The sequence below is a fragment of the Rhineura floridana genome, chromosome 2 (assembly GCF_030035675.1).
Source record: "Rhineura floridana isolate rRhiFlo1 chromosome 2, rRhiFlo1.hap2, whole genome shotgun sequence".
Taxonomy (NCBI): domain Eukaryota; kingdom Metazoa; phylum Chordata; class Lepidosauria; order Squamata; family Rhineuridae; genus Rhineura; species Rhineura floridana.
In genome coordinates this window covers 125436076-125460283 of record NC_084481.1, presented here as the reverse complement: position 1 = coordinate 125460283, position 24208 = coordinate 125436076, and the positions used below count along the sequence as shown (strand labels likewise).

Here is a 24208-nt window from a genome sequence, read left to right as displayed (position 1 = left end):
ATGCAACAGTTTGCAATCCTAACCAGAAGTTGTGGTTTGCAACTAAGCACCTGCCGAACAGTCCCAGTCTGAAGGCCTCCCTTCTTTGCTGGAACAGAATGTCTAAAGAAGATACAGGCAATCTGTGGTGCTCCAGGTGGTGTTAGACTCCAATTCCCATCAGCCCCAGCCACAAGTTGCCTACAACTGGTCTAAAGCATCCTTGCATGTTATAGCAAGGATGGATGCCTGTCTTTCCCCAGCATGTTAACAATGCATTTTAAGTGAAAAATCGAATCATTTGAATTGGTTTTAGCTGCCCGAGTGCAAATAGTGGTCATCTGAACCCTGCATTCTAATTTGTAAATAGGGCTGAGATATCCTGTTCTGTTTCACTGCCTTTAACATCCATCTAGGTAATGGGTTGTGTGAAGCTATTCTTGGCTATAAGGCCCTGGCCGGCATCAATCAACACCCTATGTCCAACCCTCAACCATATACACCTAGCTATGTCGTATAGGGAAAAAGGAAAGAGCAGTAATGAAGCACTGGTAATAACTGCAGCCAAGGTAATATTTGGGGTATGCCAAATGAGAGGGCAAATTGTCCTCTTACACTGGGACTTGTACTGATCCTGTGAGCCAATGCCTCAGCAGAGGTTCCCAGGATCGAACTGTTAGCCACATATGTCTGATCTGGTCAACAGGAAGCCTGGTGTATTTGAAACAAGGATTTGGATCCCTAGGAGAAAACTGAGGAAGGAAGACAACGCCTGAGTGAGGAAGCTGAAAAGTACATATTGCATCACTTTGCTTTCTCGTCCTTTTCAGCCAGGATTGGAAATTTCTTTTGAAGGGAGATCATTTTCTAAACTGCTGAATGCATGGTTTCCAGAGCCCCTGGCATTCAGCAAGATACACTTTGCTTTTAATTTAGCCCTTTTGTTCCTGTATTAAAGGATACATTTTCAGAGCAACAGGGGCAACCATTACCGGTACAAACAAATCCTCGTTACAAGCAAAGAGGATGTGAAACATAGCTTGAGTCGCTTTGAAAGGTTTCCCTGAGGGGGATGGAGAGCAAGTGCTTCCCCATGACTCTGAATCATAGCACGATAAAAGGGAACATGCTTCTTGTGTCAATGTTTGTGCCATTCTTCTGCAGGTTTGACCCAAGCTACATTGGTTCATTTGCTCATTGGACAAATTGCTCTTGCACAATGCACACAGCCATGTACCACTGAGGTGGAGCTTGCTAGCAGGACACATTGAGAAATGAGGATTTAACCAAATAAGCCCTCTCCGGCTCTTCAAAATGGTTCATTGTCTATGACTGACAGCTACTATTGTCATCAAAGCCAACTATTTAATATCCAATTGAACCCTACAAATATACACATGACCATTCCTGTAATGCCTGGAAGCAATTCTTCTATCCCATTTCTGAAGAACGATTATAGGAACAGCTCTGTTTTATTTTCAGATCTTTTGAGGAAGATGTGGGCATTGGTGAGCTAAGTAGGGAGGTGAATATTGTTGTTATGTCAGAACCCACCTCTGAGCTTCCACAAAACATCTGGCTGACCACTGTTGAGGTCTGAATGGTGGACTGGATGGATCACTGGTGTTCTTCCACAAGGAAATGTTAATTTTCTTAAAAATGCATGCCTAAAAAACAAAAATACATGCCTAGAACATAGTGTGGAAACTAACTCTTATTGAAATTGGAGGATCCAGCTGTCAGTGATCATATACTGATAGGTAAGAGTGTGCACTGACTTCAAGATTTGTTTCAGATCCAGATTTGGTGCTTTGTAAAATAGCTCACCTTGGTCCAAGGTGCTTTATGGGTTGTCCAATTTGACTCATCCAACCAAGTCCACTTAAATTCTTCCTCATTCATTATTGGGATTAAAAAAAAAACATTTCCCACTTTTTTACAGAAGTTGATGAAATTTGTAGCAATAGTAGCCACTCCCTAAGTCTGCCTAAGCATAGGCAAAAAGGCCTATAGGCCCAAGGGCTTTTGTGCTGGACACCTTTAAACAGAGCTTGGAAAAGTTACTTTTTTTGAACTACAACTCCCATCAGCCCCAGCCAGCATGGCCACTGGATGAGGCTGATGGGATTTGTCGTTCAAAAAAGTAACTTTTCCAAGCTCTGCCTTTAAATTATGTACATGCACACAGACACACACATTTTAAAGGAACCATATGACGTTCCTGTGTCTGGGATTACCACCTCCTGATTCCTAAATGCCTGGATCAAGAAATCCCCAGGAAGTCTGCCTCAGTCTGGGTCAGAACCACAAGCTCTGAACCACAAGCTTCAGCTCCACCACCTTTTCCCAAAAAGGTGGCCACTGGTGTAATCTGTAAAATTGGTATAGGTATAGGTGCATAATAGAATCTTAGTTTGGTAGCACGCTAGACCAAGCTGACATGTGGGATTTTGTATCAAACTAATAAACTTGATTATATACAAGATGTTAAATGTGATAAGAAATAAGTTGTTATTGTCCCTATCCTACCTACCTATCCTACCCCACAAATCCCAATCCTCCCCCAAACCCCAGCCTTTCTAACTAGATGTTCTCTTCTTGACCTAATCCTATCTAACTCTGTCAAACTCCTCTTGAAATTCTCACTCACACACCCCCTCCCACCTGTTAGTCATACCTCATCTGCACCTACTAACATTCAATTAACATTTTCTTATCTGAACTCAATTTCAAAACAGTTTTACACATATAAATAATTCTGATTTCATTGTGAACCATCTCTAACTTTTTTATTTTAGGGTGGATTTTGCAGGTAAAATTGCCCCTTCTGGGGGAATGAATCTTGCCAAATTTCAGAAGGATAGCTGCAATGGTTTTCCTGCAAGGGCAGCCTTTACATTTTTGGAGTGGTTAAGAATTCACTCAAAGATGTATCACTGAACATTAAAGTCAGGATCATTCAGACCATGGTATTCCCGATCTCTGTATGGATGTGAAAGTTGGACAGTGAAAAAAGCAGGTAAGGGAAAAATCAACTCATTTGAAATGTGTTGGAGGAGAGCTTTGCAGATACCATGGACTGCAAAAAAGACAAATAACTGGGTGTTAGAACAAATTAAACCAGAATTATCACTAGAAGCTAAAATGATGAAACTGGGGTTATCATACTTTGGACACATAATGAGAAGACAAGATTCATTAGAAAAGATAATAATGCTGGGAAAAACAGAAGGGAGTAGAAAAAGAGGAAGGCCAAACAAGAGATGGATTGATTCCATAAAGGAAGCCACAGACCTGAACTTACAAGATCTGAACAGGATGGTCCATGACAGATGCTCTTGGAGGTCACTGATTCATAGGGTCGCCATAAGTCATGGTTGACTTGGAGGCAACAACAACAACAAGAAGAATTCACTTAATGTCTCCTATTATCTTGTGGATAATTTGTATGGAAACAGCACATATGGGAGAGGTATCCTTTGGTAAGAAATGTGCTAAATTGAGGACAATTAGTTCCAGGAGCTTTTGTGTTAGGATCTTACAAGTTTGAATTGTTAGTTACAAAGACGTTGTCCCCCTGACCTGTCCCCTCCCCAGCCTGGCATTTTCTTTAAGCTTTGAGAAATGTTTTGCTCTTGCAAAACTGTTTCCACATCCAAAGCACCGGGATTGGTGAGCACTGGTAAAATCATTCCCTTTGACTACAAATTAGATTTGTCAATTGCAAAGGAGCCGTGCCTCCCTTGCCTGGTCCTGGCATTTTTCTTAAGCTAGACACATATATTTTCATTTTGTGAAGTTGCTACCTCTTTCCCTTCTCCCTATATCCTGGCTTTAATGGATAAGCATAGAGATAGGAACCGAGGAAGCTGCCTTATACAGAGTTGAACCATTGCTCCATCTAACTCAGTATTGTCTACACTGACTGGCAGTGGCTCGCCAGGGTTTCAGGCAGGAGTCTCTCCTAGCCCTACCTGGAGATGCCAGGGGATGAACCTGGGACCTTTTGCTCTACCACTGAGCTACAGCCCTTCCCCTACATAGTTCTGCTTTTCACCGGCCTTGTCTGGGTTTTTAAAAATGTCTAGATTGCCAAGGCCACAAAGTGCTCAGGGGTCTCTGCTTTGACTTGTGCCTGCCTTGCAGAGATCCTGCCTCACCTTGTAGAAGCCCCAAATCCCTGTGAGGCACACCACTTCTACTCGTCATTTGGGATTTGTACAAATACTTTGCACCCTGTCCTAATAGGGATCTCAATTATCTCTGTGTCAGTCCTTTCTGAACCAAAATGGCACTATCTAGTACAGGATATCAATCGACTCAGGGAAGCCCCAAAGTTTGCAGATGTACAAAAAACCTTTAGGGATCTCCCCATGTTTGTAATCCTAAAATGAGGGAAGAGGGAGAAACGAAGGTGGTTGAACCATCTCATCCAGTGCCCTGCCAGGCTCATAACAGTGGGTAGAAAATAAGAGCACAGCAGCACTCTTGCATGCCTCCATCCCTTTCCATTCATTTTTTTCTTTTACAAGAAAAATAAATTATTCCAGCTCCAGGACTGGCATGCTTTTCTCCTAGTTGGAGTACTAGGAAGGCTATGGATCCATGTCTATCCCAGACACAGCCTCTCTGGGGCTGGACTTCACTCTCTCTCTGACTTTGGAGAGGGAGATCTAAAGTTTCCTCAGACCTGTGGAATCCCCTTTCTGGAACCATATGATCACATGGCCTGAGGGGAAGATCTCAAAACAGCCCAGTGAGTACTGACTGTCCTCAGTGGCCATGGAATGCTGATTTGACTGTTGGAGGGAGTCTTCTACACTGCAACATTTTGTTGCAGGTGCCACTTGTCCTTTTCTATTCGCTAAGAAACAAAGCTGGAGTTCTGCTTGCCACAGCAGATGTAAAATGTCATTGCAGCAGTAGTAGAGTTGAGAGAAGACATACTTGATCAGTGTTTCCCTTCATCAGAGCTCTTTACAAGGAACATCAAAGCAGCAGCTGGAAGGCTGGGAAGTAGCAACCAGAGTTCAGTGCTGAAGGGAGAGCTGAGGAAAATGCTGAGCTGAGGAACAAAGGCATGCTATATGTAGTGTTATTTTGAAAGCTACCAGTTGGCAAATTTGATTCCAGAAACGGCTGGAATAGTACATATTTTGTTTGTCAAGATAGATCTTAGAAACTTAAATATGTCTTTGAGGTAGTTTGTTCTGTCAAGCAACTTGAGTGCAATTCCTCCTCACCCCCTGTTGTTGTCAGCTGAATTTGTTTTATTAATAGTTTTGAATTTGACATCAAAAATATTTGAGGATGCAGCTGTTACAGGAGGAACAGAAAAAGAGGTCAGTTGGGAAAGGCAATTGGTGTAGATTTGCTGCCCTCTAGTGGTTCATGATGGAGTTGAAAATGTGAAAGTGGGTTTCCAAAATTGAAGGGAGGGAAAACCAAGGAAGAGTGCAAGATATCTGTGTTGTCTGCATATTACGTGCTCATGCACACACATTGTGTCCAGTATCTGGGGAGGACAGCCATGTTGCCAAGCGCAATGCTTTAGGTTTCTAGCAACTCATGACACATATGGGAGAAAGCAACTCTAGCCATGCCACCTTGCAGTTTGCTCCTTCTGCTCCATCAGCTGATCTGCCAGGACTCCCTGCCCAGAATAGCAGCCTCAGCTTTGACACAGAGGAGCTGGCTGGATCTACCAGCCCAGTAGCACTGGAGGCAATGTTAGGACCCTGACTTAAAGGCAGAGGGGCTAGCCCAATATATCAGTCCACTGGCACCAGAGGATAACCCAGGCCCCGGTATCATGATCATATCTGAGCAAAGCCCAAGCCCAGAGGATCAGGGGTTCTGGGGGCCAAGACTCCCAAGTCAGGGCCTCTCAAAACAGCTGACCCTGTCCATACTCAAAACTCCATGTTACCCCGTCAACACAGCTCCAAGGATTTGTTGAGGAGAACGAGAAGAACTCGGCCTCAAGCTAGAGGTTTGTCTCCAGATGGTCCAATGCAGTTCTTATGATCTTAACTTCAATAATATGCTTCTGCTCAGTCAGCACCAAGGGAGCTGTCCATAAACACTTGGAGGTTTGCCACTCCCCTTTATGGGATATGGACTGCTCTAGCATGGCTGCAGATCACTTGGTCTGCTCTGCATGCAAGGATTTTCTGCTTGTTCTTCACAAAGAAAATTCACACACAAAAACTGTAAAACCCCATATATATGCTGTGAAAAAAGGTTTATGACAGAGACCTGCAGTCAAGGGGTTTCTCTAAAAAACCAGAAATAATCATAGTAAATAACTCTTCCACTGCAGCCTCCTTCAGTAAGAATAGCATAGAATCACAGAATTGTAGAGTTGGAAGGGACCTATAAAGCCATCGAGTCCAACCCCTTGCTCAATGCAAGACTTAAAGCATATCCAACAGATATCTGTCCAGCTGCCTCTTGAATGCCTCCAGTGCTGGACAGTGCAATCCTATAATCTTATGTCTATTCAGAAGTAAGGCCCATTGAGTTCCATGAGACTTACTGCCAGGTAAGCATGTATAGGAGGACTCCAACTCCTTTCAGCCCCTGTCAGTCTGTGCAATGGTGAGGGATGATGAGAGCTGTACTCCAACATCTAGACAGCCACAGCTGATGTGTAGGATTGCAGCCTTAGCTCTTTGCCAGGAATGCCTGTTCAAAGTCTCACCATAATCAGTCAATACAGAAATAAATCCTGAGAATTTCCTATATATTTTTAATTCAAAACTTCATTGAAACTGGTCAAAACTGGTCATATAAAAGTCCCCTAATAATATGGTCTGCTTTCTTGTGTTTGCATAATTTTTATGAAGACTGTACATCACAGATAAGGGATTTCATTAATAAGTTTCATATGTAAAGAGAAAGGATTTCATGAAGAAGCTACTCATATGGTAAGCCCATGGTAGGTGGGAAAATGTTCCTTTATTGTGTAAGATGTTGCTTTTTGTTTTCCATCCAATTTTTTTTAATGAAAGAGAAACAAAGCTGCCTTGCCTAAAGTGAAAAGTTTATTTATGTATTTATAGCTAGCAAGATTGTGGCTTTCCACAATAGCGAATTCCATGTAACAGAATGTGAAATTAACTCTTCTTCACCCAGATACTAATTCTCCTTATTCTCAGCCAGTGCTTTTGTGGAGCTGTGGCTTGTATTCGAAGGCATTCAATGTCATCGTTATTGCTCTTATCTTCCATTTTAAAAAGTCCATTCTTAAAATCCCCTATCCGTTTGAACGTTAGGCATGTTTGATGTCCACGTATGTGGATTTTGAGACTACCCTTTTCTACATAACCATAACAGAGAATGTCTGTGTTATATACGGCTGACCCTGTGTAAATCTGAATCTTCTGGGGAACAATTGGGTGCGCAAAAACAATGGTGAAGAAGCTCTTTGATGTCACATTCTTGCCCCAAAAGACACCCTTTCCTGGGGGACACACATTGGCTGGTATGTAATTAGCATAAATGGGTATGTTTGTGAAACATGAAGCAGTAGGAAAATCTCCAAAATCTCCAGCATCTTCTTCAAACTCCGGATGTATGCGTTGTCCTTCCACATTGTGAAATGAAGAAACTTTCCCTATGTGCTGGAAGAGAGAAGGATGAAAGAAAATGGCTTCTTCTTGAGCTTTGGCTTTATGAAAAAATGTCTGAAGCCAGTCCCCAGGAATCTCATCATAGAACATCAAGAGAAACCGGCCCAGTTTGGTGAGATCAGAACTATGATAGAGTTTTCCTATACAGCCCAGTCTCGAAAATGCTATCGTGGTCCAGGATTGCTTCAGCGTTCTTACATAGCTTTGTATAACGGACACAAAACCAGTGGCACAGACAATATCATTCTCTAGCATCAAATAATACTGGGAGAGATTGGCACAAAAGTTAACTAAATAAGCATAGTCTACATTCTGTTTGGTTTTATATTTGCCTTTTTCACAGCCCAAGACATCCATTTTCAGAGGGTGTAAAGGAGGGTAACTGGCTAGCGAGCTTTGTATAACAAGCAGCCTTCCTGCATTAATATGCACACTAAACTGAGCCTCAATTTTCTTGAGGCTTTGCTCGTTTAGCTTAGAACTGTTATCGGCTAGATATATAACTACAGTTATCAGCTTTAATTCTTCTGGGAGGCAGTGACTGAAAATGGACTCGATAGTCCCCAACAAATGCTGTTCCTTTTCGTTGTGGACAGAGGAGATTCCAATGGTCAAGAATCCTAGAAGAGGTAAAGACGATGAGAATACTGAGCATTCATATAGCTTGCTGCGTGTTCAAAGCATGCACACATGATTTTGATAATCCTTACAACAACCTTGCAGAGTAGATTATTATTGTTAGTCTCAGCTCCCCATCTACAATATGGGGATGAGACTTTGGGCTGGATCTACAGAACCATGAGCAAAACTCTGCTTGTGCAACAGAGCTTTCCTGGCTCCTTTCCCACTGCATCTCCCAAAAAGCTGATCTTGGGAGTTGGTGGGGCTGCCTTGCATGAGCAAAAATGCCTTTGAATCTATGCCAGTCACTTGCCTAAAGCCACTTTATGAGTTCACGGCAGAGATTTCCTCTTCACAGTTCAGCCATGGGGCCGCTGTGTAACACAAGCCCTCATGTATTTACGATATATGCCAAAATCAGATGTTTTCATCCTCTCCAGTCCAATTAACACCTGTCTCCCTCGTGGTTAGCTCTTCCCAATTCAAACAGGTGGGTAGAGCTTAACGGGGTAAGTCAAGGGTGTGAATGGCTTATTTCTGGTGGCTTTGCTTTAGGAATCAGAAGCTCTGTAATAACTGAAAGCCAGTTGCTGGAAACTGCAGGAGTGGAGAGTACTATTGTGCTCAGGTCTTGCTTGCGGGCTTTCCATAGGCATCTGGCCAGCCACTGTGAGAATGGGATGCTGCACTAGATGGGCCTTTGGCCTGATTGAGCAGGCTCTTCTTATGTTCTTATGTTCATAAGGCCTGTTGACCACACAGATCCCTGACCCCTGGCTGGTGTTGATGGGAGTTTGAGTCCAACAACATCTGGACTGCCACAGGTTAGCTACCCCTGATGCACAGCTTATTCAAGACTAACAGCTGTTCCAAAATATATATTTGTTAAAAATTGACAGAAAATTATCTGAAGGAAAAGCCTAATGGGGCAGATAATGTATTCCAAATTAGGAGTACACTTTAAATGGCTTACTAGACAGAAGTTGGATCAATTGTTCCTTTTTACATTATTTTGTTCCACAAACATCAAGGGTTGCTATACCCACAATAGTTACTTACTCTTTTTGGGAGGATGTGATCCCAAGAGATATTTGTATGGAATAGCTAAGGGACCTGTAGCACTTTCCATTACAGTTAAATTTTGGTACTGTAGCTTCTTTGATGTAATGTTCTTCAGGTCAATTGTCTTCTTTCTATTTGGACCCTTAAATGAAACAATAGTAGACTTTTTTCCATATCAACTATGAGATTTCCTTTCTAATAACTTCATCATTGTTTGACTACTATCTTATCTTTAAATTATGATGCTGATTTCTATTCCCTACAAGGTGACATATCCAGTTGCTGAGAAATTCTGGAGAAAAATATTTGGAGTTATAAAAACCATGACAAGGTCAGGAAATCCTATGTGATCCTAATTTTTTACCGGACTACATTAAGGCTACAAGCCTATGCAGAATGTGTTATGCTTAAGCCCACTAATACCTAACTGTGCATTTGATCAGAATGTGAAGGTTTAGTAAAGGTGTCACATGAAAAGTTTATTTTGAATATACTTATGAGAGATAAAGCTTTGGGTATCATCAAAATGACACAGACTAGATGCTCCTCCCATGAAATAAAGAATAGGTTGGAACCTGAAAGGTTGTAGTAGTAGCAGACAAATGTATGAATTCAACTGGGTAGAAAAAATAGGAATCTTTTTGAGGAGCCCAGTCCTCTTTTAATGAATATAGTCAAGCATATAATAGAGATGTATTCATAATTTTGCTACTTAATTCTTGCATACCTGAGATATATATTTTTGGCATTATGATATTTTGCATTTTCCAATTAAAAATGATTTCAAAATCAGTCTGCAACTCAGCCTATAACTAAGCCTAACTAAACACATGCAACTTTCCTTCCCCTTCCTCTTGTTTTCTCCTGCCTTGAATTTTAGATTTTATGGCCCTCAGGGCATACTTCTCTTGCAGACTTCAACACATCATGCACATTGATGGAACTATAATAATAATAATAATAATAAATTATATTGAATTGAAAAATAGATGCCCAAGCACAAGACGTTGTAATGCATCTGATAGTTTGATGTACAAAACATTTGCACCTCAGCTATTCACCTCCCATGGGGATTTAGCTTATTCTCCAGGGACCTGGGAAGGGGTGGGCTGTTGTGTTAACTAGTATGAGATGTACAGGGACTTTGATTATCAATAACGGTGATGCATATCACACTGAAACTGACACTTCAGCTGAGGATCAGTGCAAGGGAAGAGAGGATGGCTCTATAGAATGTCTAGGAAGAGACCCCAAATATAAAAGACAGCTATGGGGGTCCATAAGAAAAAAAAAATCCAAAATCTACAGCAGGGTAATAATTTTATTAGGGCCAAGGAAAAGTCACAAAATAGCGAGCAAGCTTTCAAATTCTCCAGAACTGGAAGTTCTGAATTCTCAGGTTAGATATTAATTAAATCAGGGGCTAGTGTAGAGAGAGAGAAAAGCTGATTTATTTTGACCACAAAGTTTGTATGTAGACACATCTCTTAAGATAGAGTACAGGAACAGGTATTTATTCATTTATTGAAATATTTCAAACCTGCCCTCTATCAGTTGATCTCAGGGAAGTATACAACAGTAAAACAAGCAATAAAACAGTCCTTGAACACCTAATATAAAACATAATAGTCATATTCAGCATAAAATCTTAAATACTCATCACCAACAAACAGCACAAGCAGGTCAATACCGAACTGCCCTCATAATTGCCAAAAAAAAGGCCAGGTTTTTACTGATTTGTAGCCAGTAGGGTTGTGCACTAGATCCAGTTAAAGCTTGGATCCCATACTGATTCAGGTAGATCCAGGCTTTGGCTGGATTGGGTTGAGCCAGACCAGGATTGCCTCAGGTTACATCAGCCCACCTGAAGCCACCTGGGGCTGTCAGAAGTTAGGGCAGGGGGGGCTGGGGAGAAGGAGAGGCAGGCAGACTCTGCAGGGCTTAAAACGCAGTGCAAGGCTGTTTGCAAAAGCACTTTCAAAAAGCCCTGTACTGTGGTTTGGCTGCATGTGCCTTTTCCCAGCAGGTCACCAGCTGCTGGAGAGGGTTCAATCCTGCTGGCGGCAGGGGTCTGCTTTGCCAATACATCCCCCAAAGGGAGCCACTGAGAGTCAGTGTTGATGATACTGAACAAAATGAACCAATGGTTTGATTCAGTGCGCTGCAGCTTCCTATGTTCCTAATAGGTCATGGAAATGGAAGTGAACTCCCTTGAAGTCAATCCCGATTTATGGTGACCCTATGAATAGGGTTTTCATGGTAAGCGGTATTCAGAGGGGGTTTACCATTGCCTTCCTCTGAGGCTGAGAGGCAGTGACTGGCCCAAGATCACCCAGTGTGCTTCATGGCTGTGTGGGGATTGGAATCCTGGTCTCCCAGGTCGTAGTCCAGCACCTTAACCACAGTTTCTGCCAAATGAGCAATTAAGTGCATACATTTTCATAAAAGAAAAACAAAATGTTTTCAGTAAAGATTGGTAGCGTCCCCTCCCATCCCATTCATGGCAGTGTTTGTGAAGAGGTGGGGAGAAGAGAATGTTGGCAGCTTTTGAGGGGATGGGTTAAAATTGCAGCATTTTCAGTGTAGGGGTATGCTTACATTTTGACAAGGTGGCTGAGGTTGGTTTTTCCTCCACCTCTCTTTTGTACCTTTTTTTTTTTTAAAGGCTAAGCTATCACTTCCAGTGGAAGCTTGGCTGCATTTCCCTTGCAAAAAAAAGAAAGGATGCCCTTTGGAAGGTTAATACATGGATTTTGAAGCAATGTTCCCAAGGCATTCTCAGGGCAAGGGATGAGGAAAATGGCTTCCCCCTGCTGCTAAGCTTTCCTAAAACTAAGAAAGAGAGGGGGAGATGTAACCACCCTTGGCCACCTCATTGAAATGCAAGCACACGCCCACCTGAAAGTACTTTGATTCCCCTGAAGTTATATAAAATGTCCAGGGAGGGTTTTGCCCCTTACTTCCAGATATGCTAAAAGAAGTTGGTCTGAATGCTTTGAACCAGCCGGCCCTGTGTAGCATTCTAAGGACAGACATTCTTAGGAGAGGCACACACAGTAGAGGGCTCTGCCTTTTCTAAGATGGTGCTGGCCACTGTCTAAATATTCCCATGTAAAGCTCAAGCAGCATTCAGGTTTAGTGTGACAGGTGGAGATGTGATAGCTGCTGAATCTAAGATAAGAGGGCAAACCTTTCTACCAAATGGACTGGAATCCTAGCCACCATCATAGCAATAAGAGCTACAGTATCCCAGTGTTGTGGAATGCGAATGATAATGGAAGTCTTCGTATCATCAGTGGCAAGTGTCCTTGGGCTGTATTCAACTAAACAGTTGTGCTAGCCCTAGCACAAGATCACCCCCTCCTGCTGCTGCATGTATCCCAGGCCATTCCCAAACCTACTCCAGAAGAATGGGGGAAGCATGAGTAGAAATCCTTGCACCTGATAGAACAATTTGCTTAATGCTACATTGAACAGAACCTCTTACACACTGCAGGTTACAACCAAGCCAGATTTTGTTTTAGAACTGTATGGATTCAGCATTAGTTGCCCCAACCATGTTTCCCAGGCATGGCCAAAAAAAACCCTGTGGACTAAGACTTACATTGGTTATTTTATAAATAAATAAATGAACAGAGTGTGTAATGCAAGATTCTTTTCAATGGAGCGATAGTTTGGAAACATGCCCCCCACTCCAGAGATTTATTATCATGTAAAATATTGTCTAAAATACAGGTAACCCCATAGGGAAATTCTACTGATGACTATTTCATTTGCCTACCTTTAATCCAGATTCTTCCCATTTTTGATATTTGCATTTCTCTTTGTTTTGTTTCCAAATAATGGCAGACAATACAATGAGGAGTCCTAAGAGAAAACATAATCTAGAAAAGCTTCCCCAGTAGCAGGCTAGGGACTTCTGCAAGCTCCTGTGCTTCATTGTCATTTTTCCCTCTGGGTCCCTTTAAATGGAAATAACACATCTTTATACTCTTGTTATGGCAAAAACGTTTAAAAATGAAAATTATGTTGTTTTAATTTATGCCCATGTACTTTTCTTTAACACTTTACATGTACATTTTTTAAATGCTAGTGCTGAACTAATCTTGTAGAAACAAAATGATACAAAACAACTTCTTTTTATTCAGGTGCACACCAGTAGTGTAGTGGCAAATTCAGAAGTGCAGGGTCCCTTCATGATAGTCACAGCTATGCCCCCTCACAGCCACACCCCTTCTAAGATTATACAACCTAATATTACAGAATAACCTGTCCAGGTTTGAGTACTGCTGTCTGCTTCTCTATCCTTGTTAACGCCTTCTCTCACAACAACAGACATACCTAGGAGCCAATCGGCATGAAAGAGGAGTGTGTTAACTACTGAGAAGAGTCTTCTCAGTGGCTGACTCACCTCCTTTCACTCTGACTGGCTCCAATCAGCAGGAAAGGACAAAGAAGCATGCTAGAAGCCTCTTCTCAGTGGCTAACACATTTCCTCCTTTCATGCTGATTGGCTTATAGGATGCTGGAGGCATTGGGACCCTGCTCCCAAAAAAGTAAAGGGTCTAAGACTCCCCCGAGACCCTGGATGACTACACCCCTGGTGCACACTCATATTAGACTCACAAGAATTAATCATTTAGACACATTACAAAATCAACTTTCCCCCTGAGCAAGCCTACTCCTGACTTTAGGTCAAATTTAGACCTTACATCAGACTGCTGAATTTGGGTTGCTGCAGATAGCTACAAAGAATATCCACAGCAAAAGGAGCTCCTGTCAATCGTTTTGCATAGAGATGTTGCTGAGCCCCATAATCCCTCATCTTGGAATATGAACCTTGGTGACTCACGCTGAAATATGCGGAGATGAGCATTACAACCCCCTGACTTGGATCCTCTGGCTTGGATGCTATTAAGACAAGAAGAGCACATTGCCTCCCTCTCCGTGAGCCATCGCCCACCTGTTCGTATCCCAGCCTTCTCCCCTTAGTCAGCTACAACTTTCCACACCCCCTTCTCTTCACTGGCTTACTTTGCTCTGGAGACAGAGGAGGGGAGGAAGAGAGGGAGGACTCTGAACTGGTGCTGCTATAGTAGCAAAATAGGAGGCTGATGCCAGGAGCTCTGCATAAATCACGTTCGTTACAAAACTGAGGCATGAGATTATCTGTTCGGAAGGATATTGCCTCTTATTCCATACTGGTACCAGATGATAGCTAAGGGCATGCTCCTAGGAAGATAGGAAGCTGCCTTATACCAAGTCCATTGGTCCATCTAGGCCAGTGCTATCTACACTGGCTGGCAGTGGCTCTCCAAGTATTCAGACAGGAGTCTCTCCCTGGTTGGTTGCACATACGCCATACGGTTAAAACACATTTTAAGGACATGTCTTCCCCCAAAGAATCCTGGAAGCTGCAGTTTACCTCTCACCAAGCTATGATTGCCAGCACCCTTAACAAACTACAGTCCCCAGTCCTCTTTGGGGGAAAGCCATGTGCTTTAAATATATGGTGTACATGCAGGCCCAGCTCTACCTGGAGATGCTGGGGACTGAACCTGGAGCTGTTTTACCACTGAGCTACAGCCCTCCCTCAGCAACTGCCCATGCTGCTGAGCTGACTAAGCACTGGGGAGGGATCTTGAAAAGCCTTGAGGTATCTCTGTTCACAGCAGAAAAACCAGCCATAAAAACTGCAGAGTCCTCACCTTATCATGAAGGCATTTTCTCCAGCAGTATGGATGGACAGGGGGACAGTGAAAGCTCAGATATGCTACATAGCTTACAACAATCCCTGGTGATTTGCAATAAATTGGCAAGGGTTTCCAGTTCCCCACAGTTTAGCAATAGCAATGACAAGAAGGTTTTGCCCACACATGCCCAGTTTATGCTCTTAAAAATGCTGATCAAAGTCATGTCAATTTGTGCTCATATATATCAGCATTTGCCAACCTTTTTGGGCCACATTTGGAATTTTGAGAAAGTGCCATGGGCACCAGTCACAAAATGGCTGTCATCAGGATGTGACATAACACAAAATGGCTGACATGGGGACATAGCATAACAAAAATTAGGGAGCACAGATTATCCCAGTAAAGAAGGTAATTGGCTCTGCCCCCCCCACCATTTTGCATTCCACCCCACTGTGTATTTTGCATCTAGCTCCAGTTAGTGGATCTCAGGGTTCTAGTAGGGGGTAAAAATAGATCCCACAAGCCTTACGTCCTAGCTTACAATACCAGTAATCTTAGAGGAATTTTACTTTTTCTTTTCGAGCTTTATTCCCCTTTTACTTTTTATACAGATCAATGATTGTCCTTGCAAGGAAACACAACAGCACTTACCAAATGACTCAGCTCACTAAGTCTTTGTCCAACATTGATTCAGCAGGAACAAGGAGGGTGCAAATAAATTGTTCTCCTCCTTATGAAAGCTTTGGGTCAGCAGCACCCTTCATCACACTCTGGTCTGGCGGGGCCCAACTGCCATTGTGCCATCCCTTGTCTCTCTTTCCAGAAGCTTCCAACTGCTACAGAACCTGACAGCCAATCAATAGATCTAGAACTTTCTCCTACAGTCCTCTTACACCACTGCCTTTTGATCTGTTGGGTGCTTTAACAATGTGTGGTAATTTGTATGAATTGATGTAAAGTGAAAGCATATAACCTATGTGATACACCTTGTTTGTTCTCTACTATTTGCAGTCTAGTTATCTTTTTAAAAAAGAAATGCTCTTTCCCTCCTACCCCTTTAGAGCAACTCATCTTTCTTCACTGATGTGTATTATTGTGATTAATAAGGCATGGTCTGCCACTTACTCAGCGAACATATACATAGTAGGAATGGGAAATAGCTCAATGGTAGAGACAAAGTGGGGTAGTAGATAGAATACTGGAGTAGGAACAGGGAAACCTGGGTTCATATCCCCACTCCAGCCATGAAACTCACTGGCTGATCTTGGTTGGGCCAGGCACTCTTTCTCAGCCTTACCTACTTGTGAGGTATCAAATTGAAACCGGGTGGGGGAGATAATATGTCCTGCCTTGAGCTCTTGGGAGGAAGGGCGGGATATAAATGTAACAATTATTTTTAAAAAATGTGTTGCATGCACAAAGTCCAGGTTCAGTCTCTGGCATCTCCACATAGGGCTGGGGTAGAGTCCTTCTGAAACCCTAGAGAGCTGCTGCCTGTCAGGGTAGACAATACAGTGTTAGATGAACCACTGTCTGATTCTGCATTAAGACAGATTTCTATGTTTGCACTCAAAATACTGACAACATTCAGGCACATGGGATACCCTTTATAAAAGTAGCTTTTGTTACAGCCAAACTATATATTTTGGACCCATCCATACCTAAATGCAAAATCCACATTTTTCATATTTAGTTGGTGGCCTTGAGGTCCATACATGTCGTGTTTGTGGTCGGATTATTGTGAAAATCCAATTATCAAGCATCCATACATGTGGGCTTTTTTGGGGGGGGTGTAAATTGCTTTCGCATTGGCCACTCCCCTAAGTCCACCCTTTTCAGTGATTGGTCCATAATAGTTGTTTGCTTTTTGTGTGCTTTTCGGAAGAGTACAGAGACGTGTTTTTTTTAATTCCCATGCATGAGCAGGTTTGTGGATGTGTATTCGGTGGGAAGGAGTCAGGGGATTTGGCATATGACAGAGGAATGCCCATGGACAGCCTATTGCAGGAAAGTCCGCAGCATTGCATCTGAGCACACGGACGTTAATGTGATTGATTATCAATACAGGAAAGCATATCAGTTTTTCAGTGGTACTTCTAATGCGGATTTATGAATGTGAAAATCCATACTAGCATGCAACGTCGTATGGACGGTGGTGAATTAATGAGGACACAAAGCAATAATACTGCAGATTATACAGTCATATGGATGGCCCCTATGTTAAAAGCAATAAATATGGTTAAAACTGGTAATGTCATTTTGGCAGGGGTGTAATATGCTGACAGGGTCTCATTCCTGTCAGCATTCTGCACTACTGCATTTTTTGAACAAAGGGCAAGGCAACCCTCACACAGAGTGCATTTCAGCAATCCAGTCTTGAAGTCAACAATACATGGACTAATGTGGTCAGGCTCTCCTGGTCTAGGAATGGCCACAGGTGTCATACCATCTGAAGCTGGTAAAATGTGCTGCTAGTCACCGAGGCTACCTGGGCCTACAGTGACAAAGGTGGATCCAAAAGCACATCCAAACTGTGTACCTGCTCCTTCAAGGGGAGTGCAACCCCATCCAGGGCAGCAATTGGCCTGTTTACAGACATAAGAACCATTCACCCATAGTTAGGGTTGCCAGGTCTCCGGTTTTCTGCCGGAGTCTCCAGCAAAAGGGGGCTGTCTCCGGCCTCCGGCAATACTTCATTTAAACTGGTGGATCTCCGGCTTTTCATTGGCCCCCTCAGGCATGCATGTGTGATTGACACACGCATGCGTGAAGGCTGTGGCTGGCCGCCTTCCCGCCCTTTCTGGAGAGACAGGAGGAGGAGTTGAGGCAGTGCCCTGCAGTCTCCATCGCGGCCACTAGAGCACCTCATCGTTTGAATCAGCTCGGGATGAGAAGGCCGCTTTTCATGAGGAGCAGGTTGGAGGCCGGTTCGTAGGCTCTTTGGGCAGTGAGTGAGTGAGTGAGTGAGTGAGTGAGTGAGTGAGAGAGAGAGAGAGAGAGAGAGAGAGAGAGAGAGAGAGAGAGAGAGAGAGAGAGGGAGGGAGTGGGGGGCAGGCAGGCAGACCCTAGGCAGGCCCCAGGCAGGCAGGCCCCAGGCAGGCAGACCCCAGGCAGGCAGACCCCAGGCAGGCAGACCCCAGGCAGGCAGACCCCAGGCAGGCAGGCAGGCCCCAGGCAGGCAGGCAGGCCCCAGGCAGACCCCAGGCAGGCAGGCCCCAGGCAGGCAGACAGACAGACCCCAGGCAGGCAGGCAGACCCCAGGCAGGCAGGCAGGCCCCAGGCAGGCAGACAGACAGACCCCAGGCAGGCAGGCCCCAGGCAGGCCCCAGGCAGACCCCAGGCAGGCAGGGCCCAGGCAGGCAGGCAGCCAGGCAAACCCCAGGGAAATGGGCTGCATAACCTCAGAGGGAGGGCAGAGAGAGCGGTGGGCTGCATAACCTCAGAGATGGGGGGGCTGTGGGCTGAACAATTCTCAGCGCTGATGTGCCTGTCCCTTCACCTTTATCTTGCTGTAGATAGCCAGGACGAGGTCCAGAACAGCCAAGAAACACGCACAGCAGGATCTTGGTAGGCATGCCTTTATGGAATCATATGGCTTCCTTTATGGAATCAATCCATGTCTTGTTTGGCCTTCCTCTTTTTCTACTCCCTGCTATTTTCCCAAGCACTATAAAAGATTATTCTTATTTTGTATAATCTTTTATAAGACGTTTCATCTTGATGCAATTAAAAACCATTCAATTGCTTCAGCAGGTAAAAAAGTCATTAAGTGGTCTGCCAAGACCCTCAGTAATGTTCAAGTAGTGGTGGTGGTGAGTTTGCAAATCCCTGGTCTATCACCTTGCTGTCTGGTTGTGAGTTTACAGGATGCGGTGGACACAGGATGCTGGGTTTGAAGAACATAAGGAGAGCCCTGCTGAATCAGCCAAAGGCCCATTTAGTCCAGCGTCTTGTTTGCACAGTGACCACCTAAATGCCTGTGGGAAGCCCACAAGCAGGACCCGAGTGCAGCAGCGCTGCCCCCACTTGTGATTCCCAGCAAATGGTACACAGAGGCATATAGCTTCTGATATGAAGGGCCTTTACTCTGATCCAACAGGGTTCCTCCAGCAGCATTGTGGCATACTTGTGTGCAGGGCTGGATTACCCACTAGGCCCCTGCATTAGTGCCTATGAAACTCCTACAAGCCTACAAGAAAGTTTGGGTTCTACAAAATAATTTAATTAATGCAAATTATTGTCTGATGTAGCAGTTTACTCAGCCTTCACCCAATGAACAACAAACATATGTCTTAAGTAAATGTAGATTAAAAACTCACTTTGTAGCTGTTGTTGTTAGCAAAATCACAGATTACAATAGAGGAGCACAAGCCAAGATAGCCATGAAGCATTCTCAGTTCATGAGATTTTGGCATGAGGGACAAAATGATAAAATCTGACAGTGAAGCAGTTTGCTTCTCTTCAAGATACCCAGCTTATAAATGATGAGTAATAAAAATAGAGCTCAACCCACAAAGAGTGACTGGACAACCAGCCAGATGGGTTTTCCCAGCATTGTTGTCTTTTCTAATGAATCACGTCTTCTCATGATGTGTCCAAAGTATGATAACCTCAGTTTCATCATTTTAGCTTCTAGTGATAGTTCTGGTTTAATTTGTTTAACATGGCTGCAACCATATCTACTCAGAAGTAAGTCCTATTGAGTTCTATGGGGCTTAGTTCCTTAATAAGCATGTTTACAGTTGTTGCCTTCAAGGGCATCCATCTGTGCTCCCATCTAACATCTCTGCAACATTAAGCTCCTTTCTTCCAATAATGGCCTGGCCTGAGGGCACGTAAACCCTTCTTGCCAGAAGCAAGTAAACTAGATTAAATGTTCCCTAAAGGCGTTGAACTGTGACCTGGCAGACCAGGGTTCAAATCCTCACACTGCCATGAAGCTCCCTGGGTGACCTTGGGCCAGTCACTGCCTCTCAGCCTCAGAGGAAGGCAATAGTAAACCACCTCTGTCTGAGTACTGCTTACCATGAAGACCCTATCTGGGATCAACTTGAAGGCAGTCCATTTCCATTTTGCATCACCATAAGCTTGTGAGAAAGAATGACCTTGTCACTTCAGATGGACCGAGGAACACCCTATTTCTGTCTGCAGGAAGAGGAACATTGCACTGCCAGGGAGGGAGAGCCCCGTGTCATCTGCTGCTGCTGTGTTGCTTCCCCTGGCTGTCACCACCACCACCCTTCCTGCTGGATTGCTGCTATTAACAGCTGCCACGCCCTGCAGGACCAGGTCCCAGGTACTCAGCCAGCTGTGGCTAACCTTTTCCACCTGTCCCTCCTTGGATAGGCTGGCTGGCTGAGAGGCCTGGGAGACCTTCTGCCTGCAGGAAGAGGAACACTGCGCTGCCAGGGAGGGAGAGCCCCTTGTCATCTGCTGCTGCTGTGCTGCTTCCCATGGCTGTCACCACCACCACCCTTCCTGCTGAACTGCTGCTATTAACAGCTGCCACGCCCTGCAGGACCAGGTCCCAGCTTATTTCATCGTTGCCGCAGCACTGCGCGAGGAGAGTCTTCGGCGTGGGACATTGTCACCGGATGTATGCTGTGTGGTGTGAATGAGATTGGTGTGTGTATGTATGTGAGTCGTTGCTTGTTTTAACTACACTTTAATTGTATTTTATTGTATTTTAATGTTATTTAATTATTTGTTCTGTTGAGTTTGCTATTTATTTCTATGTTTTTGTATTTTATGTTGCTGTTTTACTCTTATGTACACCGCCCAGAGAGCCTTTTGGCTTTGGGCGGTATAGAAATTAAATTAAATAAAAAAAATTAAAAAAATAAAAAAATAAATAAATATTTTAGGTAAGATTTCTATTTTAATTTCCAATCAGAGAATTTTTTTTTTGAATGGTATGCTCCAAGCAACTGTTGTTGATACAATGTGTCATGTTTAATGACGTCACCAGGGCCCGCCCCGTGACGTCACCAGGGCCCGCCCCGTGACGTCACCAGGGCCCGCCCCGTGACGTCACCAGGGCCCGCCCCGTGACGTCACCAGGGCCCGCCCCGTGACGTCACCAGGGCCCGCCCCGTGACGTCACCAGGGCCCGCCCCATTTTCTCAGGTTTTTGGATGGTTCTGACCTGGCAACCCTACCCATAGAACCTCTATCTTGCCAGGCGATTGGCTGTGGCTTCCCAGTATATGTACAATGTAGCCACTTCAGCTCTGATAGTGTAATTTCATGTGCACTGCACGCACGCACGCATGCGCGCGCGTGCGCACACACACACACACACACGTAATCCTTAATATGTGAAACAGAAGCAGCACTTGGGCTTGCCAGTTCTATGTTGCCAGGTAAAGGAACTCTAAATCTGGGTCACAAACCTATCTTCTTCAGTCATAGCACTCTCCTACAGCCAATCTCCCTTCCTGTAGGGTATAGACTGTGTACACAAGACCTATTCCTGGAAACGTTTTAAACATTTTTTAAAGTGAATCTATGTGTGTCCATCAGGACCAGAGGTCATTTTTGCTGACAAGTTCCCAGTGAGGCCTTACTGCTTCACCTTAATGCTAAGTCAGTAAATCAAGCCTAATAAGGGTGTTTTGTATACCCCTTCTGATATCAGAAAAATGAGAAAGGGAATGAGAGAGGGCGGGAGGACATCTCCAGTTTCTTGGGTTCCAACTGAAGAGCCTCGAAGTGGTTGCCAGACGATGACAGCTAATAAGCCAAACTCAGATGCTGAATGCACAGGTTTACCACACAAGCCCCCGCTGAGTTCACAATCTGGAATTTGGCTTTGCTGCTTGTGGCTTTCAAGGATTTCGACAGATGCAGCACATTGATTTAATGTTTAAAAGGGACCCCTGCTGTGGCTTCCACAGCTTGTTCCATTGCCCTGGGACTTAGGCAGCAACAGACACACAACAGAAGTGATGCCACTCAGCAATTTTGTGGTTATAAACAACATTCAGTGTTTGGGAACCTGGGATTCCAATCAAAAAGGCAAGAGGGCTTTTGGCACTTCTTACTCCCATCTGCAGTAGGAGGCCATTTTCTCTCTCATATACAAATACAGAAATATTCTTTATAATTGTGATTTTTGTACCTGGCCCTGCCAGCAGTTTCTTCTTTGTAACTTTATTTCATTAAAATCTTGTCTTCAAAAAAAGCCCTGCTTTGCATTAGGCATGTATTACACTTGTATTAAAGAGTTCTGTCACACTTTAAAGACAAACAAATTGTGAGATGAGCTTTTGTAGGCAACAACCTTTTCAGATGAAAGAAAAGAGAGGCTCGCAGCTCCTAAGAGACTAATAGATTACACCATAAACTGTTGTGGACTAGAGGCCACTTCATCAGATGGCTGTATTGTTAGACTCAGCCTGTATTATAGAGCCACATTCAGCCCTATGTCGAGGGCGAGTCAGCTGAATCCCATTCTTCCATCATAATTGAAAGGGGAGGAGGAGCAGATTCTATGGATTATCGTTAGAAAATGATTCAATTAAGTTATTTGAAACTTGAGTCAGAGAATTAATTTTGAGGATGATCCATGCTGAATTTGTTGTGAAAATTATTTATTTATTTATTACATTTATATCCTGCCCTTCCTCCCAGAAGGAGCTTTTTTTGAATGCTTGATGAGAGACTGGCATGTTGACAGGTGCTGTGTATTTTTCTTCCACAAATGTTGCTGGGCAAGATCTGGGAAGATTTATCCGTTTGAACTGCATCCTTTGGGAAAGGGTTTATTGTGTTAGGTCAAAGGGAACGTCTAATATGTGTTTTTGTCTAATAGTAGTGTAATATGTTTGTAGTTTATATCAAAAAAGCATTTTTGTGGCCAATGTTAGTCAATGGGGTTTCATAAGAGTATGCCCGGCACATGCTCAGTATGAACCTGTTGTGAGAGAAGGCTTAATGGAGGGAGGGTTGAATGGACTGTTGGGTGGGGTGAGAGTGAGTGTTGGGCACAGAGGGTTGGATGGAAGGAAAATGACACTGAGATTGTGGCTGTGTGAGGGACAGAAAAGAACTTATCTGCTGAAATTACTCTTTTTCCATTGCATCTTTTAAATGCTAGGCTTGCCACTTGACCTGAAAACTCACAGTTGGACCTGCTCCTGCATCTGACTTAATTTTTACAGACAGAGAAGCAGTGGCAGCCAGGAAAACTTGGCAACTCCATTAAAGACAGGAACTGGTTAGGAAAAAAGGTGGCAACCCTTATTTTTAAACTTATTTCACTTCATAAATTAGCCACTTAAGAGGTGCATGTGAATTCTTGCCCTTCTAAATAGTCTGAAATTTTATTTTTATTTTTCCATTTTCCATTTGTAGTTTGCCTGATCAGAGAATTGTAGGCATAGCCTTCTCAAAATGTAATCAAATTAATTAACAAAACCCTTTTGGTTTAGCATGTTGTATTAAGGGCATGTTTATTCTAGTTCCAAAATTCTGGGAAATTACAGCCCTTAACAGATACATTATTAGGCAACATTGATATGATATGGTATGGTATCCTGTCCTTAGTTACTTCCAGCTTCACCACTATTTCACCACTGGAGCTGGATGATTGTCAGAGGCAGAGTGGTACACCTAAGTCCCAGATCCCTCTGTTCACTAGAAGAGACACACGGAGTCTATGCAACTGAAGCTATCATGAAACTAATGGCCCTCAAAGTCCCTTCTAACTCTTATTCTATATGGATGGTATTGGTTTGCCAGTTGGGTACTTCTAATGAGGAATGGCAGCTTCATGAAACTGGAACTAACAATAACATTGATGTACACCGCCCAGAGAGCTGGCTATGGGCGGTATAAAAGTTGAATAAAATAAAATAAATAAAAATAAATAAACATAGGATACCATACCAATATTGGCCAAATAACATTAAATAATGTGGCCCTTGACAGCTGTCATTTCCAAGCATTTTAGAGTCACTCTCGGAGTCTTTCTGGCTAAAGAATGGGATATAAATGCTCTGAATAAATAAATAAATAAATAATAAAAACTTACACTGTTAGTTTTTGAGGTGCCAAAACCTGTTAGTTGTTTTTACTGCAACAAACTAACATGGCTACAGAATCTGGAAATGTTTCAGATAAGTTTATAAAAATACATGCCATAATAAATTTACTAGTCCTTATGGTGCTACAATACTGTTTTAGTTCTTGTTGCTACTACAACAGACTATCACAGCT

At 43.4% G+C, this 24208-nt stretch overlaps 1 protein-coding gene across 1 annotated transcript; it reads right to left on the bottom strand.

Moving 5' to 3' along the window:
- Window positions 1-7097: 7097 nt before the first annotated feature.
- Window positions 7098-13242, bottom strand: LOC133377988 (alpha-1,3-mannosyl-glycoprotein 4-beta-N-acetylglucosaminyltransferase C-like). The gene is made up of 3 exons (XM_061612775.1): window positions 13078-13242; window positions 9294-9438; window positions 7098-8233 (listed from the first exon to the last, which is right to left on the bottom strand). Exons 1-3 carry the CDS (start codon window positions 13240-13242, stop codon window positions 7098-7100), a joined length of 1446 nt encoding a protein of 481 aa, XP_061468759.1.
- Window positions 13243-24208: the final 10966 nt, after the last annotated feature.